This window comes from Pholis gunnellus (assembly GCF_910591455.1).
Source record: "Pholis gunnellus genome assembly, chromosome: 12".
In the NCBI taxonomy this organism is placed as follows: domain Eukaryota; kingdom Metazoa; phylum Chordata; class Actinopteri; order Perciformes; family Pholidae; genus Pholis; species Pholis gunnellus.
The window spans coordinates 24,126,356-24,150,468 of NC_136539.1; the positions used below are offsets into that span (position 1 = coordinate 24,126,356).

Below are 24,113 nucleotides of genomic sequence, written 5' to 3' on the forward strand. Positions count from 1 at the left end.
ATATACATATGGAATAAGTATTGCTGGAAAAGGAGACTTTCATTGAAACTCGTTTTTGATAAATAAAAAAATAAATTCTGCTTTATTTCTGATCCTTCTCTAGGATTCCGAAAAATAATATAATTTCTGGTAAACTGGAAGAGAAAAATAAGGAAATTAAGTTTTAATATATTTAAATATATATAGTTAAATACTTTTGGAGGTAAAGTTTAATAAGGATGAATTATCTCTAATATATATATATATATATATATAATTTACATAAATATATATTTATACTTTTTTAATGTGTAAACTATTCTCTGATGAATATATTAAACTTTAGTAAAGACACTAAAGATAACTTTAATAGAATCTTATTATCTGTCACCCTCCTCGCTCTATAAATAATACCCAGAGTTCCTTGCGGCTTCACACTGAAACAAAATGTCGGCCATGTTTTTTAAAAAAAAGGGGGGTATGAGCAGCTCCTCCTGGAGAGATCTATTTATTGGGTTTGTTGCCTTCCTCTCTATAGAATAATGTAATGTGGTGATCAGGGAGGTTGTGGACACCTTTAAAAAGCAAAGACGAGAAAAAAAAACAAAACAAGAAAAACTCTACCTTTATCCCGAACGGAACGTCTTCAAAATTGACCAACATGTACCGGTCTCCTCGGCTGGCCGGATCTCTGCCTCTGAGCTGTGGAGACAGTAGACAGTTATTTACCCACAAATCATCGGTTCGAGGACGGCGGCGGAAGGATATCAAGTCGTCTCTTACAGTATACCTTCATAAAAGTCTCAACCGCGCCTTTTGCTACGTCCAGAAAGGTAGTGCCCAGATGGGTGCGCTGGTTCATAGACGCAGACGTGTCTATCAGGAAAAGTAACACGGGCATTGTGGTGGTAACGACACGTTCTGCATGACACAAAAAACACAAAAAAAAAAATCTTTTGTTCTCCTTCCGCCTCTCTGTGTGTCTCCTAGCCGTATCACCCCCTCTCTCTCTCTCTCAGCTAGCTAGTTAGCTCAAAGCTAGCTAGCTAGCATTAGCTCGCTAACTGTCTCTCACACATTCTTTTCCACAAAAAAAGAAAAGTGTAAAGAATAGTGAGTGTAGAAGCCCTTTTATCGGGCGAACTAAACTACAAAAAACCCTAAAAGGGACAGGTTATGGATTCACGAGGGATTTTGATTTTTTTACCATATTTTTGCGATTATTCCTAAGTTTCATAGTGATAAAAGTTGCCCCCTCATAGTGTGCCCTACACTGACTGCGCTTGTCTTCTTCTGTGGTGTTTTAGCAGAAGCTCCGCAGATAGACCACGCCCCCTCTCATCCTACCCTCCCAAAGCAAGAAGGTCTGTCACCGTCACGTGTTCCGGAAAAAAAAAAAACTCCGCTTCCTCCATTGGCTGTCTGAAAGCCAGCTCATTACCATATTCATATAAGGTTTCTAAAGCTGAGGTCCTCTAAAATGCGCATGCGCAAGAGGCAGGAATGCGAGGAAAATGTCCTGTACATGCGTTATATGGGAAAGAATACAACATATGTGGGTGGAACATATTATTTAAGAATGTGGATGATTACGTCATCCACATTTACTTCATCCCATGCACGGGCGGAGGCTTCTGTGACCGACAACACCCAATAAAGACTAAAGAGATAAAACTAAAGATCTATATATTAAAAAACAACAGTGACATATGAAACCAGGATTGCACCTAAGAGTACACAGAAAGTAGTCGTTGACACTGTGGCACGTGACCAAAAAAAAAGAAGACAAGAAATAGTCTGAATAGTCTCTGACATGCGCACATCCCGCTCTATGAGATGGCATCACTTTGTCTTTCTTAACCTACATACTCGCTGGAAGATAATAAATGAAAATTGTGTCATTTATGATTCAATAAGTGAGATTCAGACAGACTTCTGTCGTTGTTTCCCATCAGACACGAGTTATGTCACATACGATGTCTCAACTACAGGGGAGGCTGTGAAGCAGAGGGTTGTTTATGTTTGATAAGAAGGCAAGAACATCTTTCATTATTAGTGTGATTATTATTATCATTATCATTATTTTTGCTTTAAGTGTTGATTTCCTGATTCTTCTATCAGCCTCATCGTTTGTTAACTTTAGAGACGAGGCTTCACAATAAAAGCATGTGAAACTAAATGTCTCAGCTGCTTCACATCACACCGGGTGATTATACGGTCCACAAGCTTCAAATGACACATGACACCCAACCTTGTGCAATATAATTTCCATAATTGTAGCTCCTTGGAAAAATATCATCACTTCCGCAAAAAATAAGAGGAAACCATCCGGTGGCAAAGAGGAGGAGGGACTACTGACACACACTCACACACACACACATACAGACACACTTACATACACACAGACACACAGAGACACACTCACACACAGACAGAGACACGCACACATAGACACACACATACAGATACACTTACATACACTCACACACACAGACACACAGACACACGCACACATATCCACGCTCACACACACAGACAGAGACACGCACACATAGAAACACACGTACAGATACACTCACACACACTCACACGGACACACACAAACACAAACAATTCGTTTTCCGGTTTGTGACTGACACGTTCTTTCAGAATAAAAGCATGTAGTTAGATGGTAATGGTACCTAGAGGGCAACGTTGTACACAATTACAATGGTATTAATTGTCAGTGTGAACCAACCGGTTATATAGTAGTAGTAGTAGTAGTAGTAGTAGTCGTAGTAAAACAAATGACCTTGCTTTTAAATTTAATTTGTAAGACATTTCAGACCTTTATTCTGAAGTCCAGGCAACATGTGACCGGATATAATAGTCCTCAAGTTTCACAACTTTTTGTAAACAGCCTACAGAGGTACAAATATATAATGTTTCATATAGTTATGTTTTCTGATGTTAGTACTCAATAGATCTCAATAGATATTCTTTTTTATCTTTTTGTTTGAAGACATTAACTTATTTCGATTGGATCAAAACCAAGTGTCAGAAAGTGTTTTATTCTGAAAATAATTACCGGAAATGTTGTTGTCTGTTGAATGACTACTGTCAGTGGGACGTCACCGCACTGTATGAAGCTACCAGGAACTACCAAAATAAGACTTCCTTTTGTTTGCTTTCAACATAAAAGCAGGCTGAATTCGACCTTTAACGTTGCTGAAAGTTATACTTGACTGAATCATAACAACATTTATATTGAATTAAATTATTTGGTAAAGATTTTTTTAATTGAAAAAAACATGACACACAATATGTTAGATACATAAACATTTCCCCTCTTACAAAAGTACATTTAGTAGAGATCAAAAATAGACATGTAATGTAGAAAAAAGGGTAATAATAAACATGATAATGATACGTTAACTTAAATATTTCTTTAAGTAATTTACAGATTGTGTCATAAATATTATTAATTAATATAACTAAAATAATAAAAAGGAAACATTTAATCCAATTTTAATAAAGTAAATAAATAAATTCACACACTCACATTAATGATTACGTATGGAAATTATATCTATAAATATATAGCCATTTAAAAAAATATATGAATACAGTATCAAATTAATAATAGAAGAAATTCTAAATTCTAAATATTTTTTACTGTTTTATTATTATTACAGTTTTATTATTATTAATTATTTACTTATTTATAATTGTTTTGATCTTATTTTTTACCATGTATCCACTATGCTGCTGTAATCCTGTACATTTCTCCACTGCGGGAATAATAAATGATTATTTTATTTTATTTTATCTCATTTTAAAACGTTCAATCGGAAGTTTTATTTTGTAGACCGGAAATGCTTTGTGTGTAAGCGGGTGTGTGTGTTGTCAGGTGACTGGGCCACCGTCACAACACCGCTGACAGCTAGCTTAGCTTAGCTAGCTAGCAGCTACATCGCCGTCGGACCGTCGGACCACCGACTCATGGCGGCCGAAATTCAACCTCATCCGCAGGCTCGGACGCCATGTCTGCTGAGCCAGATCGAGGCTTTCCAAGATGTCGTTAGCACCGCGGTCATCATCCCCAAGGAGGACGGAGTCATCAGCGTGTCGGAGGACAGGTGAGAGTCCGAGAAAAGAGCTCCAAATCTGGCTTTATTCAGCGTGTCGGAGGACAGGTGAGAGTCCGAGAAAAGAGCTCCAAATCCGTCTTTATTACGGTCAACCTGGCCGGGGTTTCTCCACAACAACAAGGTCTCCGGTCCGTCATTTATATATATTATTTTAAATTTATAATATATATAGATAGGTATATGTTTATAGCTAAATAAGAAAACATCTGCTAACGTTTCTATAAAAGTGTCAGCTGACATTTATTATACTATTAACCAGGTAACATATGTTAGTGATCAGGTTTAACTGCTGCCTCTGATCACTTTTTTCATAAAAGAAAACCACTCTGAGCAGTTTCTCAACCTTGGGTTCGGGACCCCAAACACGGTCACTATAGTTAGAATAAGAGCCTTTTTTATTGTGTGTGTGTGTGTGTGTGTGTGTGTGTGTGTGTGTGTGTGTGTGTGTGTGTGTGTGTGTGTGTGAGATCCTTCACGTGTTCAAAGGTTGTGTTTCCTGTATTCTCAGTTACTTTACCCAGAACACCCCTGTTTTTTTTTGAATATGTGTATTTAGAATCGGGTTTAATGCCAAGTAGGTTTTATTCTATTCAGTTTATTCTCTGGTAGAGACCTGTCAATCACTGTGTAGCCCCGCCCCTAAAGCATACCCTGCTTTATGGTCTGTGTGACTCTAAATGGACCATCATTTACTAAATGAACATCATGCTGTATTGAAGAAGACTTGAAACTAGAGATTGAGACCATAAACTCATGTTTACAATGTTTACTGAGGTAATAAATCAAGAGAGAAGTAGAGTCATTTTCTCATAGACTTCTATACAACCAGAGGAGTCGCCCCCTGGTGGACATTAGACACCATGACGGCTCTAAAACATTCTGGTTTCCCTCCACAGGACGATCCGGGTATGGCTGAAGAGAGACAGCGGTCAGTACTGGCCCAGTGTCTACCACACGCTGACCAGTAAGTAGTGCTGCTCACTGGTCTGCATTGTGTCTGTTCTGTTTGATTCAGGTCTGAGCTCCTGAAGTCATTTACACTCTTTTTAAGATCCACCAGAGGGGCGTTCACTGACCTATTTTATATTCAGAGAATGAAACGCTTTGTATTAAACACAGAACTTATTTCAGACTTCTAACCAGAAACATTTCTGGGTTTTGGGATTCTTTCCTGCAGCTCCCTGTTGATTAAAAACATCAATATCTGTCTCAGTATTAGTCCATATTCAAACATATCGTTGTTGTTTTTCTGTACGTGTCAAACAATAACAATAACCTCTTGTTCCTGTGTGTGTCCAGCGTCGTGCTCCTGCATGTCCTTTAACCCAGAGACCAGGAGGCTGTCGGTGGGGATGGACACCGGGTCTATCTGTGTGAGTCCAACGCTCTGTTATACATGTATAATAACATAACAATGTAATAACATAACAATGTAATAACATAACAATATGATAACATAACAATGTAATAACATAACAATGTAATAACATAACAATGTGATAACATAACAATATGATAACATAACAATGTAATAACATAACAATATGATAACATAACAATGTAATAACATAACAATGTAATAACATAACAATATAACATAACAATGTAATAACATAACAATGTGATAACCTAACAATATGATAACATAACAATGTAATAACATAACAATATAATAACATAACAATGTAATAAAATAACAATATGATAACATAACAATGTAATAACATAACAATATGATAACATAACAATGTAATAACATAACAATGTAATAACATAACAATATAACATAACAATGTAATAACATAACAATGTAATAACATAACAATGTGATAACATAACAATATGATAACATAACAATGTAATAACATAACAATATAATAACATAACAATGTAATAACATAACAATATAATAACATTACAATGTAATAACATAACAATGTAATAACATAACAATGTGATAACATAACAATATGATAACATAACAATGTAATAACATAACAATATAATAACATAACAATGTAATAACATAACAATATGATAACATAACAATATAATAACATAACAATGTAATAACATAACAATATGATAACATGCAGAGTGTTTATTAACGTCCACTCGCTGCTTCAGTGGGAGTTAGTTTGTTGTTCCAACAACAAAGTCTCTTCATGTCAGAGCAACCTCAGAAGTTCTACTTCTACTTCTAGTTCTAGTTTTAGTTCTAGTTCTAGTCATTTACATTTGTATCTTTCTGCAAAGCGAGTCCTGCAGGAATGAGTCCTGAACCCAGACATGACTCAGCGTTTTATCACTTCCTGTTCCCATGCAGGAAGTCAAAGTGTTTCAGCTTAGATGTCTGAAATACAGTCTGTGTTTAACACCAGACTGGTGTCTGATTATAAAACAGGTCAGTGAACGCCCCTCTGGTGGATCTTAAAAAAGAGTGTAAATGGAGGAATCTGATGATTGGCTGAAATTAAAACAGAGTAACATAAAGATGCTTTATGACCACTTCCTGTCTTTCAGGAGTTCATCCTGTCAGAAGACTACAACAAGATGACCCCAGCCAGCACCTACCAGGGTGAGACAGGAAGTGTGTTGCGACTCAGAAAACATGTTGGAATCAATAAAAGGAATTCATCACCTCTGAGGATAAGATCCTGACTTCAGCTCTTTATGATTCTCTACACCTGAAGGATGCTTTTAGTTATTTCTGTCCAGTTCTGCAGGCTTAACATGTTGATTATACACCGTTTTAAATTGTTGACACTGTGTGTGTGTGTGTGTGTGTGTGTGTGTGTGTGTGTGTGTGTGTGTGTGTGTGTGTGTGTGTGTGTGTGTGTGTGTGTGTGTGTGTGTGTGTGTGTGTGTGTGTGTGTGTGTGTGTACAGCCCATCAGGGCAGGGTCACGGTGGTGCTGTTTGTGTTGGAGATGGAGTGGCTTCTGAGCACCGGTCAGGACAAAAGCTTCAACTGGCACTGCTCAGAGAGCGGCCAGCAGCTGGGGACGCACCGCACCGCCGCCTGGGTGTCCGGCCTCCAGTATCCTCTGACTCTATGTGACAACAGTCCAGTTCAACACTACAGACGCTGAGATTAGCTCACAGTTAGCTAGTGGAAGAGCTAACATCAGGCGTGCTGTGCTGAAGGAAGCTTCAGGCCTCAGCCTGCTAGCCTCCACATGCTAACCTTAGCATAGCAATAAAATCAGCGGTTTCTTCTTCTTCATGGACCTTAATTCTGTCCCCGGTTCGACGTGGAGACCAGACACGCCTTCGTAGGAGACCAGTCGGGTCAGGTGACCATCCTGAAGCTGGAGCAGGACAGCTGCAGCCTGGTGACCACCTTCAAGGGCCACACTGGTACACACACACACACACACACACACACACACACACTCTACAGAACATGAGCTGCAACAGCTGGGTTTTGCACAATATTTCAATAAGATAAATGATCGAGTACCTGAAGGCGTCATGCTCATAACTCTGATTTAACTGTGTGTGTGTGTGTGTGTGTGTGTGTGTGTAGGTAACGTGACGGCTCTGTGTTGGGACCCGGTCCAGAGGGTTCTGTTCTCCGGCAGCTCGGATCACTCCATCATCATGTGGGACATCGGAGGCCGTAAAGGAACCGCCATCGAACTGCAGGGACACAAGTAAGAAACCCAGACGTCCGCTGTGTCCCTGAACGTCTCATACTGCAGCGGTTATTCATGTGTGTGTGTGTGTGTGTCTGTGTGTGTGTGTGTGTGTGTGTGTGTGTGTGTGTGTGTGCGCGCAGTGATAAGGTTCAGGGTCTGTGTTACGCTTCACACACTCGTCAGCTGATCTCCTGCAGCTCAGACGGAAGCATCGTCATCTGGAACATGGACGTAACGAGACAAGAGGTGAGGAGGAGGAGGAGGAGGAGGAGGAGGAGGAGGAGGAGGAGGAGGAGGAAACTTGAGATATGAGATTAACATTAATATCGTCATCTCTCTATAAAGAATGTTTATTTAATCATTTATTATTTAACTGGTCAAAATGTTCTATTTGACATATTTAACTTTTGTAAAATGCTGCTTTATTTATATATATATATATATATATATATATATATAATACTGTGTATATATATATATATATATTGTGTGTAAAGTATTAAATGTGTCTCAGACTCCAGAGTGGTTGGACAGCGACTCGTGTCAGAAGTGTGAGCAGCCGTTCTTCTGGAACTTCAAACAGATGTGGGACAGTAAGAAGATCGGCCTCAGACAGGTTACACCCTCCTCCTCCTCCTCCTCCTCCTCCTCCTCCTCCTCCTCCTTCTCCTTCTTCTTCTCTTTTAAATGTTCCATAATTATAAATCATGAGACAGAAGTGTATGTATATGTATGTATATATATCATTTAAAGTTGTATTTCTGTTTTATTGGACTTAATTTGGGATGCGTTGGTCCACCTGTTGCTAAGCTACCGCTAACCCCTCCAGGAAGTAGGAAGTGAGTTTCCTTCCTCCTGTGTTTCCTCAGCATCACTGCAGGAAGTGCGGTCAGGCCGTGTGCGGTAAGTGTTCGTCCAGACGCTCCACCATCCCGCTCATGGGCTTCGAGTTCGAGGTGCGAGTGTGTGACAGCTGCAGCGAGTCCATCAGCGACGAGGAGTGAGTACCTGACTGACTGTTAGTCTGTCTGCCTGTCTGACTGTCTGTATGCCTGTCTGCCTGTCTGTCTGTCTGTCTGCCTGTCTGTCTGTCTGTCTGCCTGTCTGCCTGTCTGTCTGTCTGTCTGTATGCCTGTCTGTCTGTCTGTCTGTCTGTCTGTCTGTCTGTCTGTCTGTCTGTCTGTCTGTCTGTCTGTCTGTCTGACTGTCTGTATGCCTGTCTGCCTGTCTGCCTGTCTGTCTGTCTGTCTGTCTGTCTGTCTGTCTGTCTGTCTGTCTGTCTGTCTGTCTGTTAGTCATGAGTACCTGTCTGTCTGTCACCGTCTCACTCTGAACCGCTCTGATGTCACAAGTTAAGCTCCTCCCCTTTGTGTCTCGTAGTCGAGCCCCAACGGTCACTTTCCACGACAGCAAACACGGCATCGTCTACATGCACTACGAGCCGACCACCGGCAACCTGCTGACCTCTGGAACCGACAAGGTCCTCAAGGTCTGGACGGGAGTATTATATCTAGTATTATATCTAGTATTATATCTAGTATTATATCTAGTATTTAACTGTAGTATTTAACAGTATTTAATCTAGTATTTAACTGTAGTATTTCACAGTATTTAATCTAGTATTTAACAGTAGTATTGTCCGTAGTATTCTCAGATAAGACGTGTTGGTGACGTCGTTACGAGCGTCGGATCCAAAAACAAACCATATTTAAATTCTACAGACGTAGATGTTTTTAATTTCTCATCTCATGAATGAGCAGAAATGTGTCTCCTGTCTGTCCACAGCTGTGGGACATGAGTCCTGTGGTGTCCTGAGTTCACCAAAGACCGGGGCGGTGCCAGGGAGGCGGTCTGAGAGAGAGAGAGAGAGAGAGGGGGGCACATCCATCGATATCCACGTCATCTGGATCTTATTTACCAGCTGCTCATCAGCGAGGACTCTGTGGGACTCTACAGAACTCTACGGGACTCTGCGGGACTCTGTAGGACTCTGTGGGACTCTACAGAACTCTACAGGACTCTGCGGGACTCTGTGGGATTCTACAGAACTCTACGGGACTCTGCGGGACTCTGTAGGACTCTACAGAACTCTACAGGACTCTGTGGGACTCTACAGGACTCTACAGAACTCTGTGGGACTCTATAGGACCCTGTAGGACTCTGTCGGACTCTGCAGGACTCTGAAGCAGGACAGGTCTCTGTTGACACCAGGCCACAGACCGGTGGGTGTTTGAGTGACAGGTGGATTCTCTTAAGAGTTTAAAGTTGAGGAGTGGACTCCTTCATTTTCACGCATTCCTGCCGGCTTCCTCCTGGAAACAGGAAGTGAAGCGTTTCTTTCTGCTTCCTCCTGGAAACAGGAAGTGAAGCGTTTCTTTCTGCTTCCTCCTGGAAACAGGAAGTGAAGCGTTTCTTTCTGCTTCCTCCTGGAAACAGGAAGTGAAGCGTTTCTTTCTGCTTCCTCCTGGAAACAGGAAGTGAAGCATTTATTTTTGCTTTCTATTTTTGCTTTCCACTCAATCACCTTCATCCGGCTGCAGACCAGCGCCCCCTTCAGGTGGAGACGGGGTTCACTAGAGTTTAACATGTAAACGTTCAGTTCAATGCAGGCGTCAGCACTAGAAGCGGTTGCAGGTCTGTCCTGTAGATGGTGCTCATGAGCTGATCAAAGTCTCTCTGCAGCTCTTTAACGAGACGGACGTGATGTTTGTATGTTGTACTTCAGTAGATGTTCTGCTGTGGACGTATTTTAGACTCCTAAAAGATTCTATATGAGTTTAAGTGAACGTTCTATTTAGAACATGTTCTCCTCTTTACCTTCATGACGGTGAACTGAAGCTGTTCTCTGATCTCTACAGACACCAGACTCCATGTGAACAGGTTCACCCTCAGAACTCAGGAGCTGCTCTGCTGCCTCCATCTGTTAGTGAGTCTGAGATGTTCAGAGACTTCAGTGTTTTAAAGACTCGCTGAGCTTCAGCAGTAGAGCAGTGACTCCTGAGTTCTGAGAGGTTAAATCACTGTTTACATGAATGGAGTCTGGTAGTACACCGACTGTGTACAAGTACAACATATAACCCACTTCTAAGCTTCACTACTGTCTCTTTAAATGCTGACGGTCGGACTGAATCAGTCGCAGGTTCGATCCCGGTTTCCGGTGCTTCGCTTCGTCTTCACTGTGTTGTTCTGGTCGAGAGAACCGGTACCAGTAACATCCCGGTCCGGTACCAGTTCCATCCGGTCCGGTACCAGTAACATCCCGGTCCGGTACCAGTAACGTCCTTCTAAACGGTTACAAAGTGTCTTTATATCTAACGAGCAACTGAACCTCAGAGCTTTGGAAAAAGATTTCTTTCTCTCAGTTCACAGAAAACTACAGAGTGATGTCACGAAGAGGTGATGTCATCACCGATGATGTAAGAACACACAGTGTGTTTATGAACCAATCAGAGTGCATGCTGGTCCTCGTGTGTCAGGAGATGATTCATTATTCACGTTCACATGAGAGGAAACAAATGAACATTTAACTTTTGTGTTTTATTTTTTATGTCGTTGCACTGAAATCAAGAAGAAAAATACGACTCGAATCGCTGCTGTGAAGAGAAAATATGATTTTTTTATTTTGTATTTGTGATTATGTTGTTTGTGCTTTAATGATCAGATGGAACAGTAAATAAAAAGTTTATGTTTCTATTCATCACATTAAACATTCATAAAGGTCCGATTATATCCACCGTTTACTGTCATCACCTTTACTACAGTAATCAAACACACGAGCTCTTTAACTACGTATCATAGTTGTTGTTTTTTGCAGACCAGCTTCTAATTTATGTTTTTAGTTTTAAGGTGTTTTTCTAACATTTCCAATAAAATCAGCTGCAGATGTGATCCTGTGATCCTGTAAATTCATTCATAAATGTATCGTTCTGATGTGTTTGTGTGTTTTTTTTGTCGATGTAACGTGACGTAATAAAAGAGGCGGGGTCACCTCCTCGACCAATCAGGAGTCTTTGTTGTCTCGTTGGTCAGAATCACCTTTAAAGCAGAAATCATAAATATGAAATAAATAAACCTTTAAAGTTTGTGAACACGGAACCGTTATGTAGAGAAGAAATAGATGAAATGACCTTTTTATAAAATAGTAAATAACACATTAAGACTGGTGATGATGTAAAGACTCTTTACCGTGTGTGCAGTGTGAAGTTATTATTAAAACCATATTCAGCATTAACAGCTGTAACGTGATCTTTAACTGCAGCAGCTGATCCAGTGAAACGGTGAAATCAACAGAAGTTTCTTTATTTGCATCAAAGTAACCAAACAAAATACAAAACAATTCATCTTTTCATTCATATTCTAGAAAAAGAATATGAGATAAAAAACAATCAGATCATAATATTTAAGCAAATATATCAATAACTTGACAAAAATAAAATCTTCAAATTACTTTAAGACCAAAAGTCCAAAACAGTAAAAGTATGAAAGTTGATTTTAACGAGAAAAGTTGAAAGTCTTCATGACATCAGATGTTTTGATTTAAATTCATATATTAATACATTCATATTCTCAGAGATCAAAGAACACATTAAAAACACAAAGTTACGTTTCCATTTAAAAAGTGTTTGATGTATCTGAGTTATAGAAGTCACTGATGATTAAATATATATTTTACAGATATTAAATATACAAAGTAGCGTTTTGTTAGTTACATTAAAGCGATCGATACATTTAACGATCAGCTCGTCTCCTGTTTTCTAGAATTCTAGAATAAAACAAACTTTATTTAAAACAGCAGACTCGTCTATCTGCACCAACATGAGGCTGTTCAAGTCTTTTAAATATATTATATATAGCCTCATACATACATACATATATATATGTATGAGATGTATATATATATATCACTACTCAGTGAGGCTGCATGTGTGAAGTGGAGCATCAGACCAGATGAACTTGATGTGAAAAGTTGGAATGTTTTATTTTAGTTTCGCCCAAATTTACCTCAACTCGTCGAGACTTTTAAGGTTTATTTGTTCTTCGGTTTCTTCAAGAATTCCTGGTAACACGAGGAGATTAACTGACAAATACGTTTTCATTTAAACTAGAGAATAAATAAAGAAGCTCGTTTTGATCGACTTGTTCTCTTTTTCCTGAAGAAAACTTTGTTCTTTAAAGTAAAGAAAAGTAGAAAAGCATCGTGTACGTAGAACCACGTGGTGATGTAAACGGTAATCATTGGTGAGTGCTTGGTGTTTTATTTTGAAAGGTGCATTCAGAGACGTTCACGGTTTGAACTTGAGGGAGAACTCCTCCAGAGCAGCGAGGAGCTTCTCCTCCTCCTGAGGAGACGACCGGGAGGAGGCCAGAGGGAGGTGAGTCGCTACGGCTTTACGATCTGGAAACACACGAATAAAGATATTCAGAGAGACGGAAACAGAAATCAATTTAAAGATAAAAGAGATGGACGAGCTAGCTAACTAGCAAGCTTTCTCGCCAGTACTGGAGAAAGACAAGCTAGCTAGCTAACTAGCCTGCTCTGAATATGGAAAAGCTAGCTAGCTATCTAGCCAGCTCTGGAAATGGACTAGTTAGCTAACTAGCTAACTAACCAACTCTGAAGCTTGACTAGCTGTCAGCTGTCCTCTCTGCAGCATGTAGAGAGGATCTTATATGTTCTTGCTAAACATGCTAGCCAGCGTTAACTAGCGTGTTCAGAGAATTATTACATTACAGTCGTTTAGCAGACGCTTTTATCGATTTACAATTCAGATTCTATCACATTCACACACCGTGGGCACAGCTACAGGAGACATGTTTGGGGTTAAGTGTCTTGTTCAAGGAAACATCGACACGCGACTAGCGGATCGAACTGCCGACCCTCTGATTGAAGGACGGCCCTGCTCTCCACTTAGCCACAGTCGCCCAAATAAATTACTATTCGACCCAAAGACATGTGTCCTGAGAGGAAAGAGCTTCCACACCGTGACTGGTCAGAACATTATTAGACGAGTTTTACGCTGCGACTCCCTCAAAGAAACAGGATTCACGGTTTGATTTGTTTCTGACCCTGGAAGAAGAGTCCGCTCGGCTGCTCCGTGGCGGCTGCAGACACAGCGAGCCACACCGCGGTGTCGGCGCCCATGACCTCCGTCCTCAGCTTGGACTGCATCTTAGCGTGGAAGGAAGGCATGGACGTCTGGACGGCTGCAGAGACAGACACACAACGTTACTTGGACGTCCAATCACAGGCTTTAATTCACGCTTTACTGTGAAAGGTCTTTATTTGTCTGGTATTTAGAATATAATCTATCTTTTATTATTAATGCACATTCAGCTGTGTTTAGAAACCAGTGACGTCTGTTAATCATCAGGTGAATTTATAATCCTCCGATGAAATAAATACAACAAATAAAAATAGAGTAACCTGGAGTGTCTGCCCAGCCGGGGTGCATGCAGGAGAAGTGAATGTCTTTGTGCAGAGAGGCCCACCTCTCTGTGAGGATCACCTGCTGTCTCTGTGAACACAACAGCACAACTACACGTCAGCACAACAACACAACAACACACACTGACATCTGACGGCCCGGCTGTGCTGCGGTGAACCTCCCTCACTTTGTTCTGAGCGTAGGCCGCGGTGCCGTCAAACGCCCCCTTCTCAAACTGGAGGTCGTCCACGTTGAGCTTCTGTGTGAGCATTCCGCCCGACGACACGGTGATCTGAGAGCAGCTGAAGGTTCAATCATACGTCCAGTAAAACTAAAAGATTCACAGAAGAAGAAGCGTCCGATTCAACCCACCACTCTCGGGTCTTCAGCCTTCTTGAGGGCGGGTATGAGCCCCGTGGTGAGGATGTATGTACCTGGAACAAGGACAGAGACATCTGCTGCTGAGGATCAAAACAACTAACACACACCCGCTCACATTTGATCTGCTCTCTATTCAATGATAGGATTATAGTCAAACATTAAATTAAATTAGGAAGACGGGGATAAAATTCTGAGAAAAAACACAACATTTCAGTGATTAAAGTGACAGTGATGAAAAAAACCTTTTTTGGAATCAGTACTTGAAGTACTATCTTAGTATTTTAGAAGTACCCACCGAGTGTATTTGTGGCGAAGTTCTTCTCCAGCCCCTCCTCGGTGAGTTCTCTCTGGTTCACCATACAGCCGGCGTTGTTGATCTGGAGAACAAGAAGAGAGAAAGATTAACAAAGAGAATCTACACCAGGAGACAAACCTCTGCTTCATGTGTTAAAGCTGCATTCTCTCTAGTGTCCACCAGGGGGCGACTCCTCTGGTTGTATAGAAGTCTATGAGAAAATGACTCTACTTCTCTCTTGATTTATTACCTCAGTAAACATTGTAAACATGAGTTTATGGTCTCAATCTCTAGTTTCAAGTCTTCTTCAATACAGCATGATGTTCATTTAGTAAATGATGGTCCATTTAGAGTCAAACAGACCATAAAGCAGGGGATGCTTTAGGGGCGGGGCTACACAGTGATTGACAGGTCTCTACCGGAGACGTATACGGCGTCTCTACGTCACTCCTCCTCAGTCCACATATGGTCACTTCCTGTTCACTGGATGCCAAAAGAAAACCAAGATAGCGACGGCGAAATCTTTGAACTTAAGGCTTCAAAACGTCCACAAACCAACGAGAGACGTCCCCATGATGACGTCCTCTTCCTATAAACTCTCTGTGGTCTACAGACCTACCAGGACGTGAACGCTGCTGCTCTCAGAGAAGCTCTGGGTGAACTCCCACACTTGTCTGGCGCTGGACATGTCAACGATGTGGACGTGAACGTTCTGGGAAGAAACAGGAAAAACATGAAAACCAAAGAAATTAACGTTCTGTTGAAGAAGACGAGGAAGAGACAGGAGGAGGCGAGGAAGAGACGGGAGGAGGAGAGGAATCAAGGAGGCACAAAGACGCAGCATGTCCTGAACTGTGGAGGAGCAGCTGCAGTGTCATCTGGTCATAGTGAACTCACAGCAGGTCAACACTTTCACCAACATTTGTATTTGTGACATAATCCATCTCTAATGGAGCAGCAGACTTCTCACCTGGTTTTTACTCCGTTCCACGATTTCTTCTTTGGCGGCTTCTGCTCGGCTCTTGTTTCTACAGACCATGTGAACGGTTCCTCCTGCAGACACACAAACACACATCAGAGGAAGATCTCCTCTCCATGTCTCACTGCTGTCAGAAGACCTCCTCTCCATGTATCACTGCTGTCAGAAGATCTCCTCTCCATGTATCACTGCTGTCAGAAGAAGATCTCCTCTCCATGTATCACTGCTGTCAGAAGATCTCCTCTCCATGTATCACTGCTGTCAGAAGAAGATCTCCTCTCCATGTATCACTGCTGTCAGAAGATCTCCTCTCCATGTATCACTGCTGTCAGAAGATCTCCTCTCCATGTATCACTGCTGTCAGAAGATCTCCTCTCCATGTATCACTGCTGTCAGAAGATCTCCTCTACTATTTTCAGCGGCGGATGAATCCACATTTGGTGCTCTAGTGCAGGGTTCTTCAATTAAAGTTTGTGAATCCTGGACTATAGAAAATAAATCTGGAGCTCAGACAACCTGCTGCCAACCAAGGAGCTGATTGTTGATTTTAGAAACAAGGAGCTGAAGACACACATCTGTCTACATCACGGGAGCTCAAGTGGAGGTACGCATCACTGTGTGCTTGGCTGACATCTCGAAGTGGATGACGACACACCACCTCAAGCTCAACCTGGACCAAACCGAGCTGCTGTTCCTCCCGGTGAAGAGTTGCCCGCACCGAGACCCGTCCATCACCATGGACGAGACCGTGATGACGCCAACTCAGACTGTGAGGAACCTGGGTGTGACCCTGGACGACCAGCTGTCGTTCTCAGCAAACATCTCATCGGTTACTCGCTCCTGCAGATTCCTGCTCTACAACATCAGGAGGATTCTCCTCTTCCTCACTGAGGAGACGGAGCAGGTCCTCATCCAGGCTCTGGCCATCTCCCTCCTGGTCTACTGCAGCTCTCTACTTGTCGGAGCCCCGGCGTCGGCCATCAGACCTCTGGAGCTCGTCCAGAAAGCTGCAGCTCGTCTGGTGTTCAATCGCCCCAAGTTCTCCCACAACCTCCCTTCTCCGTGCTCTACACTGGCTCCCTGTAAGAGCTCTCATCCAGGTTCATACTCTGGTGCGCAGAGCTCAAAGGATGCTGACAGACTAAACCTCCAGACGTCTGAGAAGAGGTGTAGAGGTATCAGCTGCTGAACCAGCAGACTTCAGACCAGCTCCTCCTCCACATAGAACCTGGTTTGACGCTCACCTCTGATGGAGACTTCCTGCGCCATGGCTTTCCCGATGCCGCTGTTGGCTCCTGTGATCATGAAGGACCTCCCACTCAGGTCCACCTCCAGGTCTGAGGGACAGAAACGCTTCGCTGCTGCTTCATAGCCACTCCTGTTACCACACACACACACACACACACACACACACACACACACACACACACACACACACACACACACACACACACACACACACACACACACACACACACAGTTTGTATCTACTTGAGTAATCGTTGAACTCTGACCTTCACCTGCTGAACGCTGACATTTTACTGCTTTTGTTCAGTTTTATGTCAGAAATAATAAAACATAATGAATGAATGTCTAGAAAAGACGTCTCTCTATTTTCAGTGGTGGAATGTACTACACTGTAAGTACAATTTGAGGTACTTGTACTTCACTTGAGTATTTCCACTTTATACTTTTATTTATACGTATAAATATACAAATCTAAATAAATGATGATGTATTATTACTAACTAAATTACCAGCAGTATATTAAGTCATTTAAATGAGCTCCACCTTTAAAATGTGATAAAGTGACACATTAATACATCAATAATAATAATAATATATGTTATTATTATATCTTGATGCTGATATTTTTTGTAGTACTAGTATGTGTAGTATTGTTACCTTTACCTCTTCCTCTGACTGTAGTAGTACTAGTATGTGTAGTATTGTTACCTTTACCTCTTCCTCTGACTGCAGTAGTACTAGTATGTGTAGTATTGTTACCTTTACTTCTTCCTCTGACTGCAGTAGTACTAGTATGTGTAGTATTGTTACCTTTACCTCTTCCTCTGACTGTAGTAGTACTAGTATGTGTAGTATTGTTACCTTTACTTCTTCGTCTGACTGCAGTAGTACTAGTATGTGTAGTATTGTTACCTTTACCTCTTCCTCTGACTGTAGTAGTACTAGTATGTGCAGTATTGTGTAACCACAGCTAGTTAACCAGTAACCAGTCCAGGAGAACCCCCGAGAAGAAGAGCCTATTGTTCGGCCACACGTCGACACTCACCTGGTGTACTCCTGGAGCCCCTTCACGAACCAAACGGCGTTCCTGTAAATCGACATCTTTGAACACAGGCGCGTGAGTTCGTCTCTCCGGTGTTTACGTTTCATAAGAATGACTGGGGGCGGTGACGTAGTGAACTGGGCGGGGACTAACGTCGACCACCACCGGAAGTGGATCAAGCTAGAGCGCCTCTGGTGGACGTGTTCGTGTATCACCGTCAACACGGATGAAGAGCGAATTCTTTATTATTGTTTTATTTTCTTTGACATTTTCTTTACTCTAGGAAATCAAATTCAAAAGAGACACACGCCTTATGATTTTATTATTTATTTATATATTTACATGTTTGTTTTTCACGAGATAACAAACAAACACACACACACACACTCTCTTCACGTGTCTCCATGCACGCGTTCTGTCTCAAATAGAGAACGACACGTGAGTGATATCAATCAATCACAATAATACTAATGAATAAATAAACTTGAGGAGTTACTCAGTCGTAAGAAATAAAGGAGCTCAAACGATAGTGTTCATGTCTTCTTTGGTTTCGTTTTCAGATGTAATAAATGAGGGTGTAGAATCTAGATTTTGCACAATGTTTTTATTATGTTAAAAAAGTCACTGCTACGAACATAACGAATAACGAACATGTTATTACCTAAATCCACAGCGATGCTCAACGATCGTTTGTACTTATGTGAGAAGTTGAGCCGCTCACTCCAGTTGTCAGGATGGCCGAGTGGTCTAAGGCGCCAGACTCAAGGTAACTCCTTCCTGTGAAACTGGGATTTCTGGTCTCCGAATGGAGGCGTGGGTTCAAATCCCACTTCTGACATGATTTTTTTCTTCTTTATTTAAAACGTTTGTCATGATTGTTTCACGTTAACATGTTCTTCTTCTAACTCGTCTCATCTGTGTTGTCTATTTACAACCTGACATCGTCACAATTGTTATGGGCACATTGATTTTTAACTGGCGGATAAAATGTAAGTAAATAATTTAACCGAGATGTGGTTAATAAATGATAATATACAGTATGTTCATTGTGAACACGATAAAGACAACATGTAATTCATAGACGTGTTGTATCTGATTAAAGCGGCTCATCGTGTTACTGAAGTTCTTATTAACAGTTAAGTTGTCCACCAGCCGCTAGACCGACGTCATTGTCAGGATGGCCGAGCGGTCTAAGGCGCCAGACTCAAGGTGACGAACCTTCCACAGAGTTGGGATTTCTGGTCTCCGAATGGAGGCGTGGGTTCGAATCCCACTTCTGACAAGCTTTTTGCGGTTCATTCAAAATAGTTTTTTCACATTAGTTCGAGTGGAATTAATCAGGAATGACAAGAGACAGAATAAAGGGACTGATACGATGCAGATATCATGAATACAGTCTGAGAACACAGAAGTCAATACATACCTTGTGTGTCGGCCGTTTGTTGTGATGCACATTTTAAACTCTCTGATCTGATCAAATGTGTTCAAAGGTGAACTAATGAAGACTAATAGATGATGTATAAATACTGTCATTTAAACTAAGTGGTACTTCTTCTATCTCTCTCAAACATTTATAAAATGCTGATTTTTATTATTTAAATGAATTTCCTGCGTCTTCCTCACATCAATTTAAGTTTGTCAGCTGTTATGAGTAAATCAGTAAAGAATTATTGATCAATAACCTTTTATTTTATTTTTTATTTTAGACTAAGAGTTATGATTATTGGATGATGGAGCCTTATAAATAAAACATAATCAATGCTTTTAGTGTAAAATAATCATAATAATCTGTTTGTGTTTGCCTATCTTTTAACAGAAGTATTTTGGTTGTATATATATATATATATATATAAAGTTATAGCTATTTTCTATCTATCTATATATATATGGATAGATTTAAAACACATGGTTGAGTGTCACAGCAGAAGAAGGTCGTGTTATGGAGACATGATGAGTTTCTACTGAACAAAACCAAAAACACTGATGACTATAAACATGAGTACATCATGGAAACAAGTGGAACTGACGGGGTGGAACTATTGGGTCCGCCGGACACGTAATGGGGTGCACGGGCCCTGATTAGGGGAAAAAAATGCACCTGTTGGCAAGTCGCGTTCTGTGTCTTTCTCTCCGCCGTCACGAGCGGCTGCAGAGTCCTGTCTCTCTCTCTCTCTCTCTCTCTCTCCCAACCAGCGGAGACGTTGCGTGAGGCCGCGTGATGAGCTGCGTCGGTAGCGCGCAGTCTGCAGGCCTCCTGTCCGGGGGGACGGCGTGTGTTTGGGGGATGGCTGGTTCAGGTATATATGGTTTTCATTATGTATGGGAAATGGGTACAATTAAGAAATCTGTTAACGTTGTATTTGTGTTTTAAAGAGCTTCCTGAGCAGTGCACGAGGTAGCTGGGGGTCCAAGTGGGTTGAGGAAGTTTCTTTTGGGTTTGTTTTCTGTTTATTGGCAGTTATTTGTGATTAATTAAGTTTTCATTTATTTTCCAGTTAGTGGCACGCTGCCTTGGTCTTTAGTCTCTTTTCTCTTACTGCTACAGTATTCTAAAGTGCACTGAACTCAACCACAGAAGAAGAGTTGAACCGTTGTGGAGGACACTGTAGCTATGTCCCAATTCAGGGTCTGCATCCTTCGGAGGCTGCATTCGTAGACCGGTTACGTCACAGCGCGGCGACTAGGCTGTCCCATTTCGCATTTTTGTCGAAGACTCCTTCGAATGCAGCCGACGAATGCAGCCTTCAGACCCCAGATTTGAAGGATACATCTGATGTATCCTTCGCGGCCCAGCACATCCCGAGATGCATTGCGTGCCGGTGAAGATTTTATTTGAACAAACATGGCGGCGACTGATGCGAGAGCTGGAGACGCGGCAGTATTCACTTTTAAATGTAAGTATTGGGTTTCATCTCACTCGAATGTCACCGATACTAATGTTGAAGCAAATTAAGAGATCGTATAACATCACGTGTGTTAAAATGTTCCGTTAAGTTACGTGACGTTGGTAACTGACAAGCTAACTAACGTTAGCCGCTGCGCTATTACCGGCAGCTCGGCTGCCTGCATCCGACCGTAGTTAAGCCTTAAAGTAACTTTTACTTTAAGGCTTTACTTTCAAACCTCAGAGGTTGAATAATATCTTACTGAGGTTGTGATGATTTTACAGATGATTCATACTTCATATCATGAACATAAACGGACCAACGTGAGCTCAGGTAGACAGGTAGTGAACCTGAAATATCACCTTAAATCCGGTAACGTTAAGATTAATTACACGAATACACTGAAGTTGAGTGTTTTGCTGATTCTGTTCTTGTTGTGTTACAGAGAGCAGGAGCTGAGGGGAGAACGATGGACAAACATTCAGCAACCGTAGCTTTGAATTAAGACATTAGTCCGTTTATAATATCTGCATTTGACCATCCTGTACTTCAGGTTACAGTTATATTAGCTCATCATTATAAAGCTTCACTAATAACACAACCAGTAGATCCTCCTCATGTGTTCATGTTGCTGTCACAGAGATGACAGTTGTGATGTCACCTTTTTATTTTATTAATTGAAATTGAAATAAGACATCCATGTAAAGGATTTCTGTGTGAATGTGTGTATATTCTGCTGTGTAAATTATAAAAAGTATGTGTTACTGCAAGTTAATAAACATGTTTGCTGACATTTGTTTTGCTGCTGTTAATGTTAACTGTCTTGATTGATTTCCTCTGCCTTAGGATTGCTATGTATGTGTGAATGAAATGAAATAAAGTAACAGATAAATACATTTAATTACAAGAACTATAACTGATTGAAAATGAGTTATTTAACATAGTAACTGATTTCATTAACTGATTAATTTAGAAAAACAATATTATGAAAAAGATCTATGAATTAATTATTGAATAACTGATTAAACACTAAACTAAAACCTTGGAGGCTGCATATATACTGAAAAGGTGTTTAGTTTAATGTATATATATTTATAATCCTGCTGAGCAGGGATTATATATAGATATATATATATATATACACACACTATACATGTATATATACTATAAATATATACACACACTATAAATGTGTGTATATATATATATACTATAAATATATATATAATCCTGTTGAGCAGGGATTTTAGGCGACGGGAGCAGCAAGAGGGGGCGGGAACAGCTGTTGACGCAAACAGGAAGTCCTCTGTAGCGTAGGCCGTCTCATTTCGTAGACCGCACGGTCTAGCCTACGCGGTCCTCAAAGGACGCAGCCCACGTGGACCGCGAAGGCTGGGTCCTCCGAAGGATGCAGCCCCTGAATTGGGACATAGCTTGTGTCTCCCTGATCTTACAGGTAGACGTCAAACATTGAAGTCCTCTGACCTGAGAGATCCACACACACACGCATCACAACACAACACTTGGCCAAAGTATTTTTTTAAAGTATGAACACTTGTATTTTAGGAGGCCAGGGGATCTATTTTCTTCAAATATATTCAGATTTATTTGAAATGACTGTAGACAAACAGATATAATCAGTTAAATCAGAGTTATTATATTCTAGAAGGACCAGAAAACATTTTTTGTATTTTAAAAAAATCTAAAAAGGACTTCTCTGATCTGAGGCAGACTCAGGCCGTAAACTAGAGGGTTACTGATCACAAACTCCAGAGATAAGACCACGATCACGATCAGATTGACTTCATCGGCCTTGAAACGACTGAGCGTGAGCTCGCAGAGAATTGAGTAAAAATAGTTGACGAACGTCACGATGTGAGGGAGACAAGTTCGTAACGCTTTTCCTCTGGATTCTGACGAGCTACTCCTTAAAACCAGCAGACTGTGCAGGAAGGAGTACAGGATGAAGAACAGGGGCACGAGGGTCTTTGACACGGTAAATAAAGTTCCTACTATTCGGTTCACAGTCATGTCCACACAGGAGAGCTGGACCACCGAACAAAAGAGCCGGTGCACTTTGTTTCCACACAAAGGCAATCGAACAGTGAGATAAACTAAAACGCCGACAGCAAACGCAGGAAAGAGCAAAGCGAACATGAGAAGATACGTTTTCCTGTGATAGTGTAAGGGCTGTGGTGGGCCGTCAGTTATCACAAAGTTAGAGCTATTTTATAATTCTTCTTAAATACACTACATGTGTTATAATTTATAAAAATATGTTTCCCATCATCTTATGTTCTTATTGCACAGCTACTGTGCTCCTCAGCTGCTCTGCTTCAGTGCAGCTTGTTTTAAGTAGAGCTTTTATCCAATCAGAGTTCACCTCTGTGTCTCTAGGTAGAAGAGAGGCCCCAGGCCTGCAGACTCACCAGTGAATCCATGTGCAGGTTAAGTGAATGGGGACGATGTTGTTGATCGTCATAGTGTTCAACCAATCAGATCTTTACTTTGACATGTTGGGCGTATTCTTTGACGTGTCAGAGCTGCTAGCTGGCCTACAGCTACGTTAGCATTAACACACAGCTCAGTTTTAAGGAGCAGCTCTGCAGTGAGGTGCAGCGTGCGCTGTGATTGGTCGGTGGGCGAGCACGTGACTATTGTGAAACAAAACTTAAGCTGAGGCTTAGTCGGAGTAGTGAGAGTTCAAATTGAAAGATATGGAAGAAATTATGACTTTTTTTTGCATTTTGCTTGGCGTAGACTTCTGGACTGACCCCCTTCACTTTAATCAGCAGCTGGCGGACAAGTGAGGATTAGTAGCTTTTATTCACAAATACACTGTACACACACTGCTACATTCACAGCTGTAACATTGCTTCTGACTTCATACTCATCAGGTTTGCGGTACACTGGTGTAAACCCTCTCAAAGTATAACAGACACACATCTGACAACCTTGCAGCTAAACTAACTGATGCGTTGGAAACTTACTGGGAAAGAAGCTGCATGTGTCCACGACATGGTGGCTGCTAACTCTCCCAGGGCAGTGAACTGGAGACTCAGAGGCCTGTTTTGTGCAGACACCACAGCTGGTGATGAATTTAGCTTTA

The 24,113-nt window shown here is 41.2% G+C and overlaps 3 protein-coding genes across 3 annotated transcripts in view; 1 reads left to right on the forward strand and 2 right to left on the reverse strand.

Moving 5' to 3' along the window:
* The window catches only part of ints6 (integrator complex subunit 6), a gene marked incomplete at its 5' end in the record, with an annotated part of 15,931 nt that extends 15,051 nt beyond the window's left edge, over positions 1-880 (reverse strand). The window contains 2 exons of the mRNA XM_079170320.1: positions 604-681; positions 770-880. Of these exons, the coding sequence (XP_079026446.1) occupies positions 604-681; positions 770-880 (189 nt within the window). The remainder of the gene's footprint in view (positions 1-603; positions 682-769) is intronic.
* A 3,008-nt stretch (positions 881-3,888) lies between these two features.
* Positions 3,889-11,744, forward strand: wdfy2 (WD repeat and FYVE domain containing 2). Its single transcript, XM_079170878.1, has 12 exons — positions 3,889-4,097; positions 5,006-5,073; positions 5,409-5,482; positions 6,633-6,687; positions 6,998-7,148; positions 7,356-7,468; positions 7,638-7,764; positions 7,890-7,995; positions 8,264-8,365; positions 8,619-8,749; positions 9,130-9,238; positions 9,535-11,744. Exons 1-12 carry the CDS (start codon positions 3,961-3,963, stop codon positions 9,562-9,564), a joined length of 1,203 nt encoding a protein of 400 aa, XP_079027004.1. The 5' UTR covers positions 3,889-3,960; the 3' UTR covers positions 9,565-11,744.
* A 414-nt stretch (positions 11,745-12,158) lies between these two features.
* On the reverse strand, positions 12,159-18,213 carry dhrs12 (dehydrogenase/reductase (SDR family) member 12). The gene is made up of 10 exons (XM_079170868.1): positions 18,123-18,213; positions 17,074-17,207; positions 15,821-15,903; positions 15,470-15,562; positions 14,851-14,932; positions 14,547-14,608; positions 14,362-14,466; positions 14,174-14,264; positions 13,816-13,953; positions 12,159-13,144 (listed from the first exon to the last, which is right to left on the reverse strand). The coding sequence occupies exons 1-10, from the start codon at positions 18,176-18,178 to the stop codon at positions 13,032-13,034; spliced, it is 957 nt and encodes a 318-aa protein (XP_079026994.1). The 5' UTR covers positions 18,179-18,213; the 3' UTR covers positions 12,159-13,031.
* Positions 18,214-24,113: the final 5,900 nt, after the last annotated feature.